Consider the following 17754-nt stretch of genomic DNA (forward strand, 5'->3'; position numbering starts at 1 on the left):
CATGGAAGAAACCTATTTCAATCACAATGATCCAGAAACGAAATAACAGTCGATGAGATTGCGGGAGTCAGATTTCTCTCGCCTCGAGATGTTTATAACGCTTTCTGGGATGGACTGCAAATTTTTCCAGGATAATTACCTGCCCAAGGGCCACATTAGTACTCATCCGTCTAAAAATATTTCGAAGCAGCGCTGTGGGAAGTTCCAAAAGGAAGTTCTTATGCTTCTCCGTCACGACCCTGTTCAATGAGCAGTGCAAGGTTAAAATTGCATGAACTTGGCTTTCAATATTTTGATCATTCCCTGATATCTCTGATTAATATACGTTTAATTTATATGTGGAATTTATATGTATCTTTTGTGTATGTCTTTATAAAGGGTTTACTGCCGTTCTCTCATTTTTTTTTTTCCTTTTCTCAAAACCAAAATACTCTCAAGCTTTTCTACTTTCTTTGTTTTTACTTTTTAATACTCTCTCCTATCTAGTGACAAATGTCTCAGACAAACCCCCTATTAGTATCTCTGTGCTTTTCCATCTTCTACTTTTTTCTACTCTCTCATATCTTAGGATATATGTTTCTTACACCGATAAGAACTAGAAGGGATTTCAAGAAACAACACATTAAAAACGATATGTAATGCAATCGTTAAATCGAAACTAGAATACGCTGCCGAAATCTGGAACCCTGCAGGTGAAAAATATAGCCGCAAAATAGAAATGATACAATCAAAATTCGCAAGGTACTTACAAGGAACGACATGAACCTGTCATCCGGACATCCGAATCAAACTTAGTCCATCCGATAGACATAATAAAGATATGTTTATGTACAAAAAATTAGGTGCCATGGCCAACGGAGTAAGTCCCTGGGGACCCATTAAATCTGTTAGTATAAAGAAAATCGTAGATTCGCAGTGAAATAGCTATTGCAGCAACACTATTCATTGGAAAGTCATGGTTTATGGTTCATTCTCTCCAGCCTAAAACAAGCTTTCTAGAGGTGCTATGTATTTGGGCCCCTAACGTACTTGAATAGAGAAAATTGGGAGAATGTCGGGAAAATTCCGTCCAGAAATCCCTCCCATCAACTTTGGACCCATCTGGAGTGGCCCCGGGTAAAAGCACACAATCCAAGTGTATCTCGAAAAATACTATATTTGATAAGAAATGTGTGTATCAAGTTTTGTAATGATGGACGGAATAGACATGAAGAAAAAGCTTGTATATCAATACACGCTTTCCCCTCATACCTATTCTGGAGTGGATTTTCCCGACATTCTCCCAATTTTCCCTGTTCAAGTACGTTATAGGCCCAAATACACAGCATCTCTAGAAAGCATGTCTCATACTGAAGAGAATGAACTACAAACCATGACTTTTCAATGAATAGTGTTGATGCAATAGCTATTTCACTGCGAGTCTACAATTTTCTTTATACTAACAGGTTTAATGGGCCCCCAGGGACTTACTTCGTTGTCCATGGCACCTAATTTGTTGTGCATGAACATATCTTTGTTATGTCTATCGAATGGACTAGGTTTGATTCGGATACCCGGATGACGGGTTCATGTCCGTTCCTGGTTAGTTTTCAAGGAAACAGGCATATATATTAAACATGAAACATATCAATGTTTAATTAAATAACTGAACATTGTATCCTTTGACAGCAAAAGAAAAGTTTGGTTACTCTGCCTTCTATATAAAATTTTAAACAACAAAATCCAAGTGTTGCAATCATTTGAACTTCTGAAATTTAAAGTTCCCAACGTTAGAAGACGCCAAAAGCTGGCTTATTTCACCGTAGAACATTAAAAACAAATATGATGAATAGCTCACCTATTTGGAGGGTTTTTTTTTTTTTTTTTTTTTTTTTTTTTTTTTTTTTTTTTTTTTTTAAATAGGTCTCATTTCAAAATGGAGGCCTATACAGAGTTAAGGTAATTGTTTTGACATAGTCACTCTATTTATGCCCCTGCAGCATCTGGAAATTTTAGGGCATAGTTCCGAAATGGCCAAATATTGTCAACAATAGTTAACGAAGTAAGGACTCGTAACTGTTGATCACTTTCCCGATAATATTTTTTTCTTTCTACTACTAGAACTATTTTCAAGTGAGTTTTGCCATACACATCGAAATGCATCTAGTAACCGGATTATTTCTCGAAATGCATACAGCTTTGTAGTTTAGAAATTCTGTTTCCTTGTAAACAAACTATATAATAGCAATATTGATGAATTAGCTCTGATACGGAGCGCAATATTAGACGACGAAGAAGAGAGCGAAACAGAAGTTGCATGTTGCAGAGATGAAGATGCTGTTGTGGATGTATGGAGTGACGCGAAACGACTAAATTAAAAATGAAGTAATCCGGAAAACAGTAAAGGTGAGATTGTAGTAGAAAAATTGCAAGAAAGTACACTGAGATGGTTTGAGCATGTAAGAAGAAGAACTTTAAAATACGTAACCCACCGAGTAGATGCTATAGAAGTGAGTGGGAAACTAGCCCGAGGCCGACCAAAGAAGAAGCGAGGAAAAGACGTGGTGCAGTGTGGTGTCATAGCGGATATGACACAAGACAGAAACAAGTGGAGGACAGCAATCTAAAAAGCCGACCGGGGAAAGGGCTTAGAAGAAGAAGAAGCCAAAAGAAAAGTATGTTTACAGGGTTCCTACTGATCTGGAGAAATCTATTTCCCTGACCATTGGCAGGATATTCCCTGAATTTCATGACCAGTGTCGGATGATGTTGGCATATAAATAAGGAATAAATAACGGTGAATATTTATATATGAGGACATTTATTCCACACAGACAAATAATAATCAATTGCTCATACCTACATTCCACTTACCACCCATAAAAATTTGAGCAACGATTCATACTGTGACCATTAATACTTCGCTAAGTTGAAATTGGTGTACAATTAATGTTAGAAAAAATATATTTTTATAAAATATCCCTGATTTCCAGTCTTTTTCCCTGAGTTTTCCTGACCTGTGCCATTTTCCCTGATTTCCCTGAGCAGTAGGAACCGTGGTTTAACATGATTTTCATTTCATGCGGTGGAATCTTGCCCTTTTGTTATTCCAGCTTCTGGGATGGAACCTACATCTGCATCGAATCATGGATTATAATCTGAATGAAGTGTGGTAGTGGAAAAAGAACTGATAGTATTGTGCAAGACAAAGAAAATGGAAAGATTTCCTCTAACAAGTAAAGTTGATAAAATTGATGTTTTAGATATTCAGAAATGCATAATTTGTCAAAAACGCGGAACCAGTGCAATAACAAGCAGTGAAAATGGACGTAAGCGACTTTCAGAAGCCGTTAATATTCAAAATGACTATGCCCAAAACGACTGACAGAAATCAGACCAAACCAATCATTTCTGTATCATGTGACCAACGAATATTACAAAGCTTCGGAGACATCGAAGATCATCTGCCTACAAGCTAAAAGAAATGGAGAGTACGCAAATACCGTGTATGTGAAATTAATCGTGTGAGTATGTTTTTAAAAGCAACAAGATATTTTCACGATGATGTATACATGCACACGAGTGATCTTAACGATGCTCATAGTGTACTTGCTGCTAATCTGTAGTACCACAAATGTTGTATGAGTGGATATTTGATGAGATGCCAGCGCTGCAGTGCACAAAAGGTATCTTACTGTGAGGAATCGTCACCTACATCTTTAAGTGCAGTTTCTTTTCCGTTCTGAAAGAAACCCAACCGAACATCTATGAGTTCGATACAGTCCGTCGGATATTCGAGATCGCATAAATGAAAAAAATGATTCACAGAGAGTCACCAATAGAGACATAAAACAGTTTTTCATAGACTTCTTTAAAGACGAAGTGACATTCTCAACTCTCAAAGAAGTCAACAAGTCGGGGCTGGTTTTCCTTTCACAAATTTCTGCAGAAGATATAGCTGACCGTGTTCGCTCCACAGATGCTATCAAGGATTGTCCCAAACAGCTGAGAGATGTTCTCTTGAAGGTTGGCTTCAAGTTGCAAGATAGGTTTTGTGATTCTGATTACCTTCTGTATGGAGTGAGATACAAATGCCAACTACTGTTCATATGTTTCGGTCCACGTTGTTGAATTGTAACACTACATATGTTGATACTAATGTCACTAACGCATCAGTGGAAAATGAATATGAAGATACTTCAAGTGATGGAATGAATAAGATAAAGAAGCTTCGAATTCTTGCCGTCTCCCAAACAATGTGTTACGCTGTAAATACTTGGAGGAAAGAACACCACTCTATTTGATGAAAGGGCTAGCTCTTCATGAAACTTGCACGAGTAGCGCTTTTATTAAAACTTTGAACCATCTCGGTATGTCAGTTAGCTATGATGAGGTTTTGAGACACCATAAGATTTTAGCTAACTTCATCGTTGACAGCAGCAATGACAAAGTTCCTCTGTCAAAGTTAATTCGATCCGAAAAGTACACTGTTGGTGCCGTCGATAACTTAGATCATGATAAAGCGATTCTATCTGGTATGGAAAGAAGCTACAGCACAGCTTCCATACTATATTAAGATAAACCAGAATATCACCATGCAAAACCAAATTTGCCTGTAACAAATGAAGGGTAAAAAAGAAGAATGTCCATATGTGTGCTTTAACAGATGCTTTGTCCTAAATGTTGGTGACTCTTGATACTATTTGACTGTATATGCCATGCATGAGTAGATGTAAAAATGTCCATGTAAAAAGGAGCAGAAGATTTGACTAACCCTATTCTTTTTATATGCGGTTTCAATATTAAAACGCAGTTTTCTCGAAAATCCAGTTTTGTGACATTCCTTCTTTTTTTCCCTTACCCTTCAATGTAAAACTTCCTGGAAACAGGCTTGCCATGTCAGAAAGTGCAAGCTTTTGTGAAACCTGCAAAAAACGGAAGGTTATAGACTATCAAATGCGTTGGAAAAAACGAACATCTTAGAGAATAAGATGATCAGAAAGAAAGATTTGGCATTGTTTGTCAGCAAGTTGGATTTGTCTAAGTTACAAACACTGCACATTAGCTGTCTACCAGCTAGGCAAACGATGCCATCCTGGTCTTCGTTCAACTGTCATAGCAGAAGATTATCTTAGCTAAGAGATCGTTGGATACATTCCTTTAATTCCACATCCTATAACGGAATATTCCACGACATACACACCTCTGAGAAATCATTGAACGTCCTCAGTCAGTTAGAACAGAAAAAAAAAAAAACTTCTTGTGACATGTCTCGAAGGAGTATGCCGTATTGCAAGAGAAATTCAACTACTCAAAGCAGATGAATTTAAGTACATAATTTTAATCATGGAGTCCTTCCATATGACAAAGATAATTCTTGGCTGCCTTGGCAAATACCTGAGAGGAAGTGGGGCAGAAAACATTTTCATACAGAATTTAGTATTTGTAGTGTCTGTAACAGAGTCGGCCTTGAATAGATCGAATTGTGCGATCAATGAAAGGTATGTTGATGTTAGCTGAAACATTGATTAGGATGCAGTTCACTCGATTTTTAAGATAATATGGAGTTCAAAAGTACACTGATGCACTAGACACACTGCAACAACTGAAGCTACTGCTATTAAGTGTAATCCAGTGTTTTTCTTGTCAACATTCGGATTCAATACATGCAAACCTGAGAAGCAATTTTCACTTGTACAATCGTATTTAGTCCAGGTATTGAAAAAAGGTAGTTAAGTCCATGGATGGATTGCGATGTTAGATTTATCATCACGGAAAATAGAAAACTATTGATGAACTATTACCAACTAGCAAGGCATTACGGAGACATTTGCTTAAATCTTTTTATTACATTGATTCAAATTACTTGTCTTGACAATATAACACCAAAACGAGATTCCACAGAGTTCGGATTCGAATACGACACAATTAGCGACTGCATTGTACCTGCCTACATCTTATTTAGTATCCGCATCTGATGATTTAGTGCTACCAAGTAACTGTCTGCTACCATGTTGTACTGAAAGTACAACAGTGTACAACCACAGGAGTGTCAGAACTCTTTTTAAAAATCTCTTGTTTGTTAAACATATATGTTTTATGATAATTCTGTAGCACAAAAAGACGTGTTTTTGAAAAATCATATGCTTAGAACTTTGGAAAACAACATATTTCCTTTTTTTTTTTTTTTAAAAAATATTTTACTTTCATTTATTGCACATATATTTTGCTGATGCAAATACTGATACTGTTCCATTTTTAAAATACCAGATATTTCTTATTAAATGCTATTTTTTATTTCTTTTTATTTAGTTTTTTTTTTTTTTTAACATACTTTGGTGCCACACAAGACTACATTATGCTTACACATGTCAAAACAATTACTTGAACGCTATATTGGCCGCCATTTTCAAATGAGGGCTATTACCAAAATAACCTGCCACGGTGCCAAGTTAACACTTTTTTTTCTTTCTTTCTTCATCAGAGGACCTACTAGAATAGTTTCACATTGAGTATTGCCGTACACATCGAAATACATACAGCTTTATAGCCAGCTAACCAACTATGAAGTATCATTTACAGCGTATATATTTATTGGGGCACTCTTTATGTTTATTCAGACATTAGATCCGTAAGTGATCACAATTCTGAAGCGTACAAAAATTATTTTCAAAAACTTAGGGCACCGTGCAATGAAGTCTGTTAGCTTCAAGGGGAGTAGTTACTAACTATGAAATTTCATTATCCATTATGGGTCGAGCAACGAAATTTTCAGCACCACGGCTGTAGCATGTGAACCTACAACTTAATTTGCAGTCTGAACCACATATAATCCCACTACGGATCGAACCCAAATATTTTGCACCAAAGGCGAAACTATTTACGCAGAAAGAGTTCTCCAAACTTTTCTTTCACTGAAAGAAATGAAACGATGATATATCAAAACTAAATAATAATTTTAACACCAATTTAATAACTTTTTTTTTTTTTTTTAATTTTATGTTAGTCTGACAAAACACCTAAGACATACTTACATTTTGTAGTTGAACACATTTCGCAATCTGTCGTTTTAAGCTGGGCACCTCGTAATTGACATTCCGAATGAGCATTTGCGCTGCTTCCGCCAGGTAGACATTATCTTTCTCATACAGCTTCACTATTTCCTGCCAATCTTTCATTCGTTGGGAGCCATATTGACCGAAGATATTCCTTGTATCTGCTTCAGTCTCCTTCAGGATTGATACAATTTTAAGGCAGTGGAAGTAGTTAATGTCTGAAACAAGTAAGATTACTTGCACGTTTCAACACAATCAAGCATGACTAGTACGTTTTTTTCTCGTGTTAATGTTATTCTGCTCTGCCAGCTGTTGTTGGAATGATAAGAGCTGACGTCAAAATCTTGGTTATAAAAAGTGTGTAGTACAGAAAGCATGATTCTAAATTTTAAATTACTATGCGTTGTAATAAGCAAGTGCTAGGGTAAGTTGGTTTCCATTTAGATTAGTCTGGAATAAAATTAAACGTAGAATGACTCAAATAAATTTCTTGAATTTTAAACTAAATTTCAGTTACTGGACGTTACGATCCTCTTTTCTTGCATTCATAAAATAAGTAAGATCACAGGTTTGGCAACAAAAAATTTAATTCGGGAAATTAATTCCTGCATCATTCTACATTCAATTTTGTTCTAAACTGATTACATTCCCAACCTACCCTAGCACTGGCTTCGAAGATTGCAGCATAGCATGTAGTTAATAAAATCATTTATATATTAAAATGCCGTTTATTGTGGTCAAGAAAAGTTTATATGTTTGTGACCATTTTTTAAAAAAATGAAATCTCGGAAACCACAAGCTGTAGAGAGATGCCGTTTTCACTGATCGATTGCAAATTTTGTGTAGATTGTTCAGTTTTAATTGAATATTTTTTAAAAAATGGCCATTATTTTGTTATTACATTTTTAGGGGTATATTGGAAGTATTGACATTTTAGTATTATATCCTACGAGTTATAAATTCTACCACCACACATTCGTATACGGGGTTAATATGTCTCTCTGGCGTTTGTTTCCTGGCCAAATAATAATGAAAAACGAAGGATAGCTATTTCTCCAGTCTAAGATGAATCTTTATTGTTTGGAGTGTTTTGCTCAATGAAGCACCATATATCACTGACATTATAATTAATTGTGTGTGTGTAATGTATTTGCTTATTACATACTGCATGCAAAAAGAAAGAAAACACTGATCATACATGAATTAGAAACTCCAACTGGAGGTAGGCTCAAATTTTGCAAACGGTGCGATATTGAAAAAATAATCGAAAAAAGTCTCCCCTTTATGATAACCCTTGCCGATTTTTTTTTTTTTAAATCAAGAAGTCCTTCACTTGTGTCTGTAAAGGGGTGTGTACAGATGTTGTGAGGAATGACAAGGAGATTCATGCTCATATGTAAATGATGCGCTGTGTAGAGAGCACAGGTTCAACTAGTTTATACGTATATATATAGGGAGATTTTATATATGTAGAAAGGGGAATTTTTAGGCACGAAGCTCTTGAATTATTATGTATCAGCCTGAGAAGAACGTAGAGGCTATGCTTTTGTCAAATTAGCTTTAAGCTTACTCTTTAGAGTCTTCATCCCAGCGAAATTAAAATACCGCTAATTTTACTGTAATTATGTGATATCTTCAAATAGATAAAAGATAATTGAAATATGGAACAATAGCGCCCTAGACAATGTTATTTTGCGTGAGGTACCGTTATCATAAGTCACCTAGTGGCTTTCCGTTTTCAGCTGTTTAGAAACGCGAAAATAAATGCCGATCATCAAAATGGCTTGAAATCGAAAGCAGATAAGTGAATCGTGATAACGGTTTCTCATGTAAAATAACATTGTCTAGGGCGCTCTTGTTCCACATTTCGATTATCTTTTATCTATTTGAAGATATCACATAATTACTGTAAAATTAGCGGTATTTTAATTTCGCCGGGATGAAGACTTAACTAACCTGTGTTGATCGAGAAAAAGTTTTAACAATTTCTGATGTCTGTACATTAAGTCTGTACATATGGTAAGAGAGATTTTAATCATGAAAGCTTACCTTAAAGTGCAGATTACGCTTTCCGGTATACCAAAGATATCAATCAGGTGATGGTACATTTATAAACGTTTTTTCGAGAGCAGGCAAACTGTATATGGACGATATGGAAGATACATAGTGGCTTATTTAATGAGTCGTTAGCCCAGAGACTGGACCTGATTGGTCAGTGGTAGAGCGCTTACCTCTGGTGCGTGAGGTCCCAGGTCCAATTCCCGGCCAAGTAAGCCTGTGGTGGACAACATCATGTCCGTGGGTTTTCTCGGGGTATTCCGTTTTCCTCCCATTTTCCCATTCCACCAATTCTTCTATCATCATTCACTTGCTTTAATCATCGTCTCCCTTAGCCTAAAGGGAACAATCGTAGGACGTTAAACTGAAAGATTTCATTTCATTTCATTTTTTGATTTTCCACCATAAACTCTCATGACCCAGTGGGATTGTGTGTACTAAAAATAGGGACATAATAGTGAATTACCTGTTAATGAACAGTTGACTTCATTCAAACATTTGTTTCCCACATCTACTCGTTATTTTTATGAATATAAAATGATTTTTCACCCGATACATCTGAAAATCTGCTAATAAATAAATTATATCTCATGTTACCGTACATTCTGCGCTTCCAATCTTTCTTTTTTCTATAGCACAGTAAAAGATTTTTACTTTTAATATAAATTAATGATTTTAATAAAATAATTACCCTGTTACTTACATGCGCCAGACAGAAGCCGCGTAATTTCTTCATGCACTGGCATATCCTGGATGGCATTGTTGATTTTCTCACGAATGGTCAAGATTTTTGACTGCCATTCTCGGTTACAATGCCGACGACTTATCAGCCAATCCAGTAATTTATTTGTATGGATGTCTATGGGAATGTCTTGCTCCTGTAATGATTAAAAAGGAAATATAAAAATCTCAACAAATAGTCGCTTTTTGTATTTCTAAAATGCACCTTAAGTTCATAAAGGTATAAATACCCAGAAAAATCTGCATGAGAGCATGGCGAAGAGTGGAACGCTTAAGGATTCGAATCTTTGCTAACAGAACGTCCAGATTTTTCTATACAGGGTGTTTCAAAACAACACCGACAATGTTTGGGAGATGATTCCTAACACCAAAATAAGACAAAAAGTATAGACGAACCTGAGTGCACTAATGTTTGCTTTCGGAGTTATAGGCTGCTGAAAACATGAAAAAATCAACTTTAAAGGTTCATAGCGCCAAAACTATGAGATATGGGACCTACCGTAGTCGGGTCAAGACTTTATTTAGGAACTAGTATGTGCCCTATGCAAATATCTATATTTCAGAATCCTGCGGTACTTCCGAAACAGCTTTTACAGAGATAGTTGGTGAGTACTTCAAATCATATGCCCGTAGCCAAACTGTCTCTCTAAAAATTGTTACGTGAGTACCTTAGGATTCTGAAACATGGATTTTTGGATAAGCTACATATTTAGTTCCTTAGTGAAGTCTTGACCCAGCTACGGTAGATTCCATAGTTTTGGAGCTAAGGACCTTTAAGGTTGGTCATTTTTTTAGTCTTATCTTGGTGTTAGGGATCAACTCCCAAACGTTGTCGGTGTTGTTTAGAAACACCCCGTATAATTACATGATATATAGCAAATGAAAAGGTATATATTTGGTAAAGTAGTTGTGCATGGTACTCAGTGGACGGTCTTGTAGTTTTAAGTCAAAATCAGCTGTATAAGGCAGGCTCTAGTGGCTAGCGTAGACGCTTTTGATGTGCGAGGTTGCGGATTCGATTCCCGGCGGGAAAGCATTAAAAAGAAAACTAAACGAATTATACTGCTTCGGATTTCACCTTAAACTGTAAGTTCATGTCTCACTCAGCCTGTTCAGTTCAAGTCCGGCAGAAATAAGGAAAAAGCTTTCCTTTCTATTCTCAGTTAAGAATAACAACAAAAATAAGATATAAAAAATCAATTATCAACAGACAAACTACAAACAATGAAGAGCATAAAAATAAGGAAAGAAATCCAGCTGAAAATTCACCATAGCTCTAAAATAACGAATTACATAAGCAAATAAGTTTTCTTCCTCCCATTCTTTTTTTTTTTTTTCTTTTTTAATACGCTATACGCAATTGTGACCAGAGCAATCGACATGAATTTATTACATTTGACAGTTTCAAACACAGACAACACAGCGCGAACGATTTATTTACGATTCAAAATCAACACTAAAAACTGAATGATACAATTAAGAATTTAACCCATTCCTCGCATGTCGAAAGAACCTGCCAGTTTTAGGAAATAATTTGCTGGAAAATACTGTGAATTAATAAACAGTAAATAGAAAGCAATACTCTATCTGAAAATAAAGAAGGCAGTAATTACCGTTTACTCCGATTCTGAGTCAAAATTTGTTTCTTCATTTTCTGACGTGGAGTCGTCGATTTCTATGATAAAAAAGGGGGGGTAGTGTTCGCGCTATCAAAAACATGCTGTAGGTTCTGATACCTGTCTTCAATTTTTTCTACACGTTTTATGTAGTAAATCCATTTTTCACTATCACACACAGATCGCAGTATTCCCAGTAGTTCGTTGACAGGTCACCCTTTGAGGTTTGGTGCCACGATTTTTAGCTTAATTTCCGTCCACACCATCTGATAGGATTCAAGATGCAATGATACGGAGGGAGTGTCAATATTATGTGCCCGTGGATGCAGCCTTTTCGTCAACAACGAAGCGTTTTTCATACTTTCCCTTTTGTTTAATTATTTGGAGATAAAAGTGGTTTGATTCACATGGGAGTAGGGACTTCAATATTATGAGATATCATATAACTGATAATAGATGCTTTGTTCCAGGAACAGTAAGCTTAGGATCAATACTTCGTGAGTGGTACGAAGCACTGTCAATGACTAGCACACACTCAGTTCCTCCAAACGCATCAAAACAAAATTTAAAAACTAATGTTACAACAGTATGTTGTATATTTTACTTGTAACAATTATTATTTACTTGTAATTTTGGGCCATAATATATTTTAAAAATACATACTAGGCAGATTCTGCTAATAGAAGAAAAGAAAGACCAAGAAATAATATAGTTATAATGTTAAATGTTTTATGTAATCCAATCTTGATGTCGTCGTCATGACAACAAAAATTAAATAGAATTATTCAGTTGATTAAGCAGACATCTTAGAAATTTGTGTAGAAAGTAAACTGTACGTTTTTCATTTATAATTATTAAACAAAGTGTACAAAATAGTAATTTTGTGTGTTTAATGACTCAATATTAATGTTTAAGAACCAGACGTTTGTCGTTATAATGTCCAAAACTGTCTGAAGGCACTGTTCAAGAAAATCTGGAGGGATATCGATAATCTTTTTGTGGGTCACGAAAAGCGCGTCTTGAAGAAAGCCAGACTGTCCCCCACAATGCAAAATGACAATTCGCTGTACTTTTCTATCGCAAGTTGCAGTTGTACAATTTTCTATGTCGTCAGACCATTCTTCACTTTACAAGTATTAGTATCATACCAGGTCTCGTCTAGATACAAATGACAATAGCCTTCCCGTCTGTTGTTGGAGCATCTCTAGACATCTGTACTGCCACGCGATAACTTCCTGATATTCAGCCCTGGCAAGTTTCCTTCCTATAGTTCTGCACTTGAAACCTATGCTATGCAGAAGTCTGCTTAATGTTCTGCTGCTATATGAGAACGCGTAGTTCATTCCAGCTGTCGTTTACCTCATAGTATAAGTCAGTTTCTCTCTTGTGAGGCTTCTCCGTTCTTATACAACTTATATATATCGTACGACGCAACAAGTCTCTGCAAATGTCATCGACTTTATCAAAGGGAAATTTCGTTCTGGGTACTTTTTTTTTTTTGTTGTTGTTGTTGTTGTTGTTGTTGTTGTGGGAGTTTCATACTGCTCTAAGCCCAAATGAAAAACTCTCTTCACTGTATTCACACTGACACCTGTTGCCTCACTAATTTGTAGATTTTTTATTTATTTATTTTTTTTTTATTTTATTTTTTTTTATGATATAACATACCGCTGTTACTTTGCATGACATCGCAAAATAAACGTTTAACATTTTGCCCAATTTGAATGGTTTACTTCCGTAACTTTCCTCATTTCCCGATATCAGATCTCTTTTTCTTCGGCGTTTTCTCCCCAGAAGTACTTACAGTAGGCACCTTGTCAGGCATCACTTCACGTCCCGAAGATTCCCCGACCATCCATGCCCTGAATATGTTCGCCATTATATCACGAAATAAATAAGAATAAAATCGAAATAATAAATAAATATGGAATAAAATAAAAAAACACAAGAATGGAAAAGATAAAACAAATCACTCGCAAAAGTATACAGACGCTGTTACTCAATACATTTTCTCATGCAAACTGATTATAAAAAAGGCAACATTAATAATAATAGTATCCTATGAGCGCCATCGAACTTTTCTCACTATTTGATGTCAATGTTAGCAATAGGTAGGCACATATATGGCACACACAAATGTAGTATTTTAATTCCATCCGGATCCGGGCTTTTTGGGCTATTTTTTAGACTTTCAGTCAAGCAGCTACTGTATCGTCACTATTTATCCTAGGATCATGGTTCATACCTCATTCTCTTCAGAATAGAGCTGGCTTTCAAATGGTACCACTTGCATGCTCATACCATATACCAGAAGCGGGAAAAAAATGTCAAAGTGAAAATTTCGGAGGGATTTTTTTTTCTCGAACTCTGGTCCCCCCCTGGACCCCCCCTGTGTGAACGTAGCCATCTAAAAAAAAAATCTGATAAATAGTACTTGGTATACTGAATGTGTGTGCTAAATTTCACGTTTCTATCTTGAATAGTAAGGGCGGGATAAATTTTATCAAAAATTCCCACAATGCCCCAAATTACCACAAAACACTATGATCTCAGGGAAAACATTTCCTGGGACATCCCTAATTACCCTAGGGACATGTGTCCACCATATTCTCTTCTGAATAGAACTGCCTTTCAAGCGGTACCATTCACATGTCTCCATCATGTATCTAAGGCGGAAAATTCCTGAAAAATGGGATTTTTTGGGTCTAAATTTCCCTTTTTTCAACTTTTAGCCCCTCTGCACCCCCCCCCCCTTCCCTGTTTTAACGCAGAAATCTGAAAAAAACTGTTAAATACTACTCGGTGGAATGAATGAATGTGAACAATTTCAATCTTCTAGGTACAAAAATAAGCCCGCCAAAAAAAAATTACCCACCATGTCCCATTTTTCCCTATATAGAAGTATATTTTTCAAAAAATTCCCTGAGACGTCCCTAATTACCCTAGGATAATGATTCGACCATCATTCTCTTCAGAATGGAACTGCCTTTTAGACGGTATGACTCACGTGTCCTCATCATGTATGTGAGGCGGGAAAATGATGAAAAACGGGATTTTGGGGGTAAAAATATCCCTTTTTTCAACCCTTTGCCCCTCTGGTTGCACCCCTGTTTTAGCACTGACATCGGAACAAAAAATATGGTAAATACTACTCGGTGGACTGAATGTTTGTGCAAAATTTCAATCTTCTACGTGGAAAAATAAGCCCGCCAAAAAATATTCCAACATAGGCTTAGTAAATGAGAAAAGAAATTTTTAACTTATGACGTCATCACCTCCTATGTCTGGACGCAGGACGGTCTGAAACCATACGTAATGTCTTCTACAAGGCCTCTGGACTTGGGAAAAAAAAAAAAACCCGGACGAAAAAGCTCAAATAGAAGAGAAATAACGCAATGTACCATGAAAAACGCGTATGGTACAAAGTGTACCATAGGATCCCCAAAGGGTTAAAAACTCTTTACCATATTAGCGACTTAACACTCTTATGTTTGCACACACAAATTGTTGTGTTGGAAGCGATGTTGGAGAGGAAGTAACCGAGGAAAGTCAAGTAGCACAAAAAAAAAAAAAAAAAAAAAAATGTATAAATTGTGCTTAAGGCGCTATTTGCAGTTAACATGCAGATGATGAAATCATAGCGGGGAAGGTACTAGAACACAGGTCCCCCCATATAGGTTAGTAGCTAGGTTGGTTCCTTCTTGTACCAAAGTTTAATATTTAATTGACAGAGTATTGCCGAGCGAGCGTCAGTGAGTGAAGGCGGGTTAGAGCCCCGCAGGGCATATTGTTTCCTGTTTTTATTACAGCTCAATGGGAAGGGGGACTTGTGTTCTAGAACCCTGTCATCGTAGCGGTACAGAGTCTAGATAGGGGATTCTTTTTAACATACAAGTAAAATCTGCTAATTTACAAAGGAAAGGTAATGAAATCTTGAAGTTTTCGTCCCACAGTTATTCAGGATACGTTAAAATAGACGGTGATTATAAGAAATGAATGAAACGGTGGTATCGAGAAAGCGGGAGAACCCCGAGAAAACCCATGCACACGGTGTTTGTCCACCACAAAGTTCACTTGGCGACAAAGGAAAGGTACGATTGAAATCATTTAATTAAACATTTGGCGGATATCATAAAAACAGTGTTCAAAAATGTGGTATTCTGCAATCTAATGTAAAAGTAGACTGTACGGACAGCTTAGCACAGGTTCGTTCCTATTTTCGCACATACCCAATATCAATCACTACCCTACCCTAACGCACGGACCCTGCCCTCTCTTGTGACAGATGCAATACTAACTTATAATGACCACTTAGCACAGGTTAGACCGTGTTTTTCTCACAAGTAATCATTTTAACAGTATATAAATTTGCAGACATACTATAAATACGTACGCAACTGATGAGCAGGCGACAAGCACCTAGAAAGCACTAGCATATAATCTGTGAAAGATGTGCAATTTTCAAACTACTTTTTCTTCTATCGATCATCAATTTCATCAGATCCAGGTACAGCAAAGGCATTCGCCAACACAAGAATATAGAAAGAATACTCTTTCTAGAAAGAAACAGGAGTTCCATAATTACATATATATTTATCTTAAAGATATAAACTACAATTATTTCCTAGTTTGTCAACATTTATCCCCTTTGTGGACTTAGGTAAACTTTACAAGACACGCTCCAGCTGCGCATCGATAAGTAGGACCCTTTGAAAAAGTATAATGGAGTAAGGCAAGGTAGGGTAGAGTAGAGCAGAGTAAGATATAAATAAGCAGGGCAGGGGTTAGCTTAAGATTAGCTGTTTTGATCCATTTTCATAAAATTATTAGTGTGTAATTTCTCGTTTCTGAGTGAGTATATCTGCTGGAGTGGGCGTTGTAAAGTTAACCCGTGGACTTTACTGTAGTCAAATAGTAAAAGTTAACAGATGAATCTTACAAAACACGCGCGAGCTGTAGATATGTAAGTGAATTGAGTTGATTTTAGTTTAGCGTCCCTTTCAGCAGCGAGGCTATATGAGACGTGGACCTACTTATTAACGTGGAATCCGAACAACATGAGCTCCCACCGGGAATCGAACCCGGGTCTCCCACGCCAAAGGCGCGTACGCTAACCGCTAGATATGTAAGTGAGACCGCATTAAAAAGGTATACTACAGCAGGGTAGGGTTCGGATAGCTTCGGTTCGGGGAAATTTGCACCATTAAAATTAGTCGAGTCTCGAGTGGAGTTTCTTGTGTCTGTCTACGGATACCAACTGGAGCGGATTCTGCAAAACTTACCCAAGTTGACCTGCGATACACCCCAGTCTCTCCTCAGAATTAGAATTTTAAGGGCTAAATTCATATTCTGCGGCCTGTATATTCCTAGTATGCACCAAACTGTGTATCCTAAAATTAAAACAAAATATGAACACGACAGTGTCCATCTTAAACACGCTGTGACAACTTTCACATCACATACATGCTGTTCTAACACAAGCAACTAAACCTCAGATTACTCAGAACCATCTTGATATTGTAACTAGTCTTATGTTGAAACTACGTAAGTTTTGTATGAAATTAAAAACACCACTGCCATGCTACATACGCATCTACAATTTGTTGAGCCTATTACTTATTAAATATAATAATTCTGTTCATTCAAACAAGATGCAAATTATAACAGCTCCAATAAATGACAAATTGAAATAAAAGTTAAAATAACAACTTTACCTGCATTTCATTTAATTCAGTTAACGTGGATAGCTTTTGGGCAGCAGGTTTGATTCAGATAATGGAAAAATATTCAACCATATGCTTTTTATTTCATACACATGCTTTCTTCAACCAAAATAATCGTAGTCTACGTATAATCCATGACGCACTATTGGATTTCATTTGTTCACAGTGTTTCAACTAGCTTGAAAAGATTTTACTAAAAGCTTGAGTACATTTACATGGAGAGAAGGAAGATTCGGTGTGGGAATGTTATATGTAAAGAAAAGTTCGTTGTAGTAGACCGCAGCATCGATAAGAACTTAACTTTGAGTATAAAGGAACGTATAAAAGTTCAAGCTTCATGTAGAACCTACTTTTTCTGTGATCGAGAAATAATTTGAATTCGAGACTTCAGCATTTCATGACAATTACTTGACGCGAAATAAGTTCTTCGATGTCCGTCCGTGCGATTCAACGAAGCGACCATCATTACCAATCGACATTTAATTTAAGACAGTTAGTTTTTATGCTGTTTTAGAGGGTCTAGGATTTTCTGCAACTAAAAATAAATGTAGGTTACTAGAGGATTACAGATTTTTCAAAAAC

The 17754-nt window shown here is 36.4% G+C and overlaps 1 protein-coding gene across 2 annotated transcripts in view; it reads right to left on the minus strand.

The window, feature by feature from the left end:
• The window catches only part of LOC145678844 (CDK5 regulatory subunit-associated protein 3), a 52495-nt gene extending 35174 nt beyond the window's left edge, over window positions 1–17321 (minus strand). Inside the window, exons 1-4 of one of the 2 annotated variants that reach the window (XM_081749403.1) lie at window positions 17164–17321; window positions 16732–16839; window positions 9796–9970; window positions 7014–7252 (exon numbers count right to left, since the gene is read on the minus strand). In XM_081749403.1, coding sequence (XP_081605529.1) covers window positions 7014–7252; window positions 9796–9838 — 282 coding nt within the window. In that variant the 5' untranslated portion in view covers window positions 9839–9970; window positions 16732–16839; window positions 17164–17321. The remainder of the gene's footprint in view (window positions 1–7013; window positions 7253–9795; window positions 9971–16731; window positions 16840–17163) is intronic. The other variant, XM_081749402.1, reaches the window with a different exon arrangement.
• Window positions 17322–17754: the final 433 nt, after the last annotated feature.

This window comes from Thermobia domestica, chromosome 2 (assembly GCF_964235325.1).
Source record: "Thermobia domestica chromosome 2, izTheDome1.hap1.1, whole genome shotgun sequence".
Lineage (NCBI taxonomy): Eukaryota > Metazoa > Arthropoda > Insecta > Zygentoma > Lepismatidae > Thermobia > Thermobia domestica.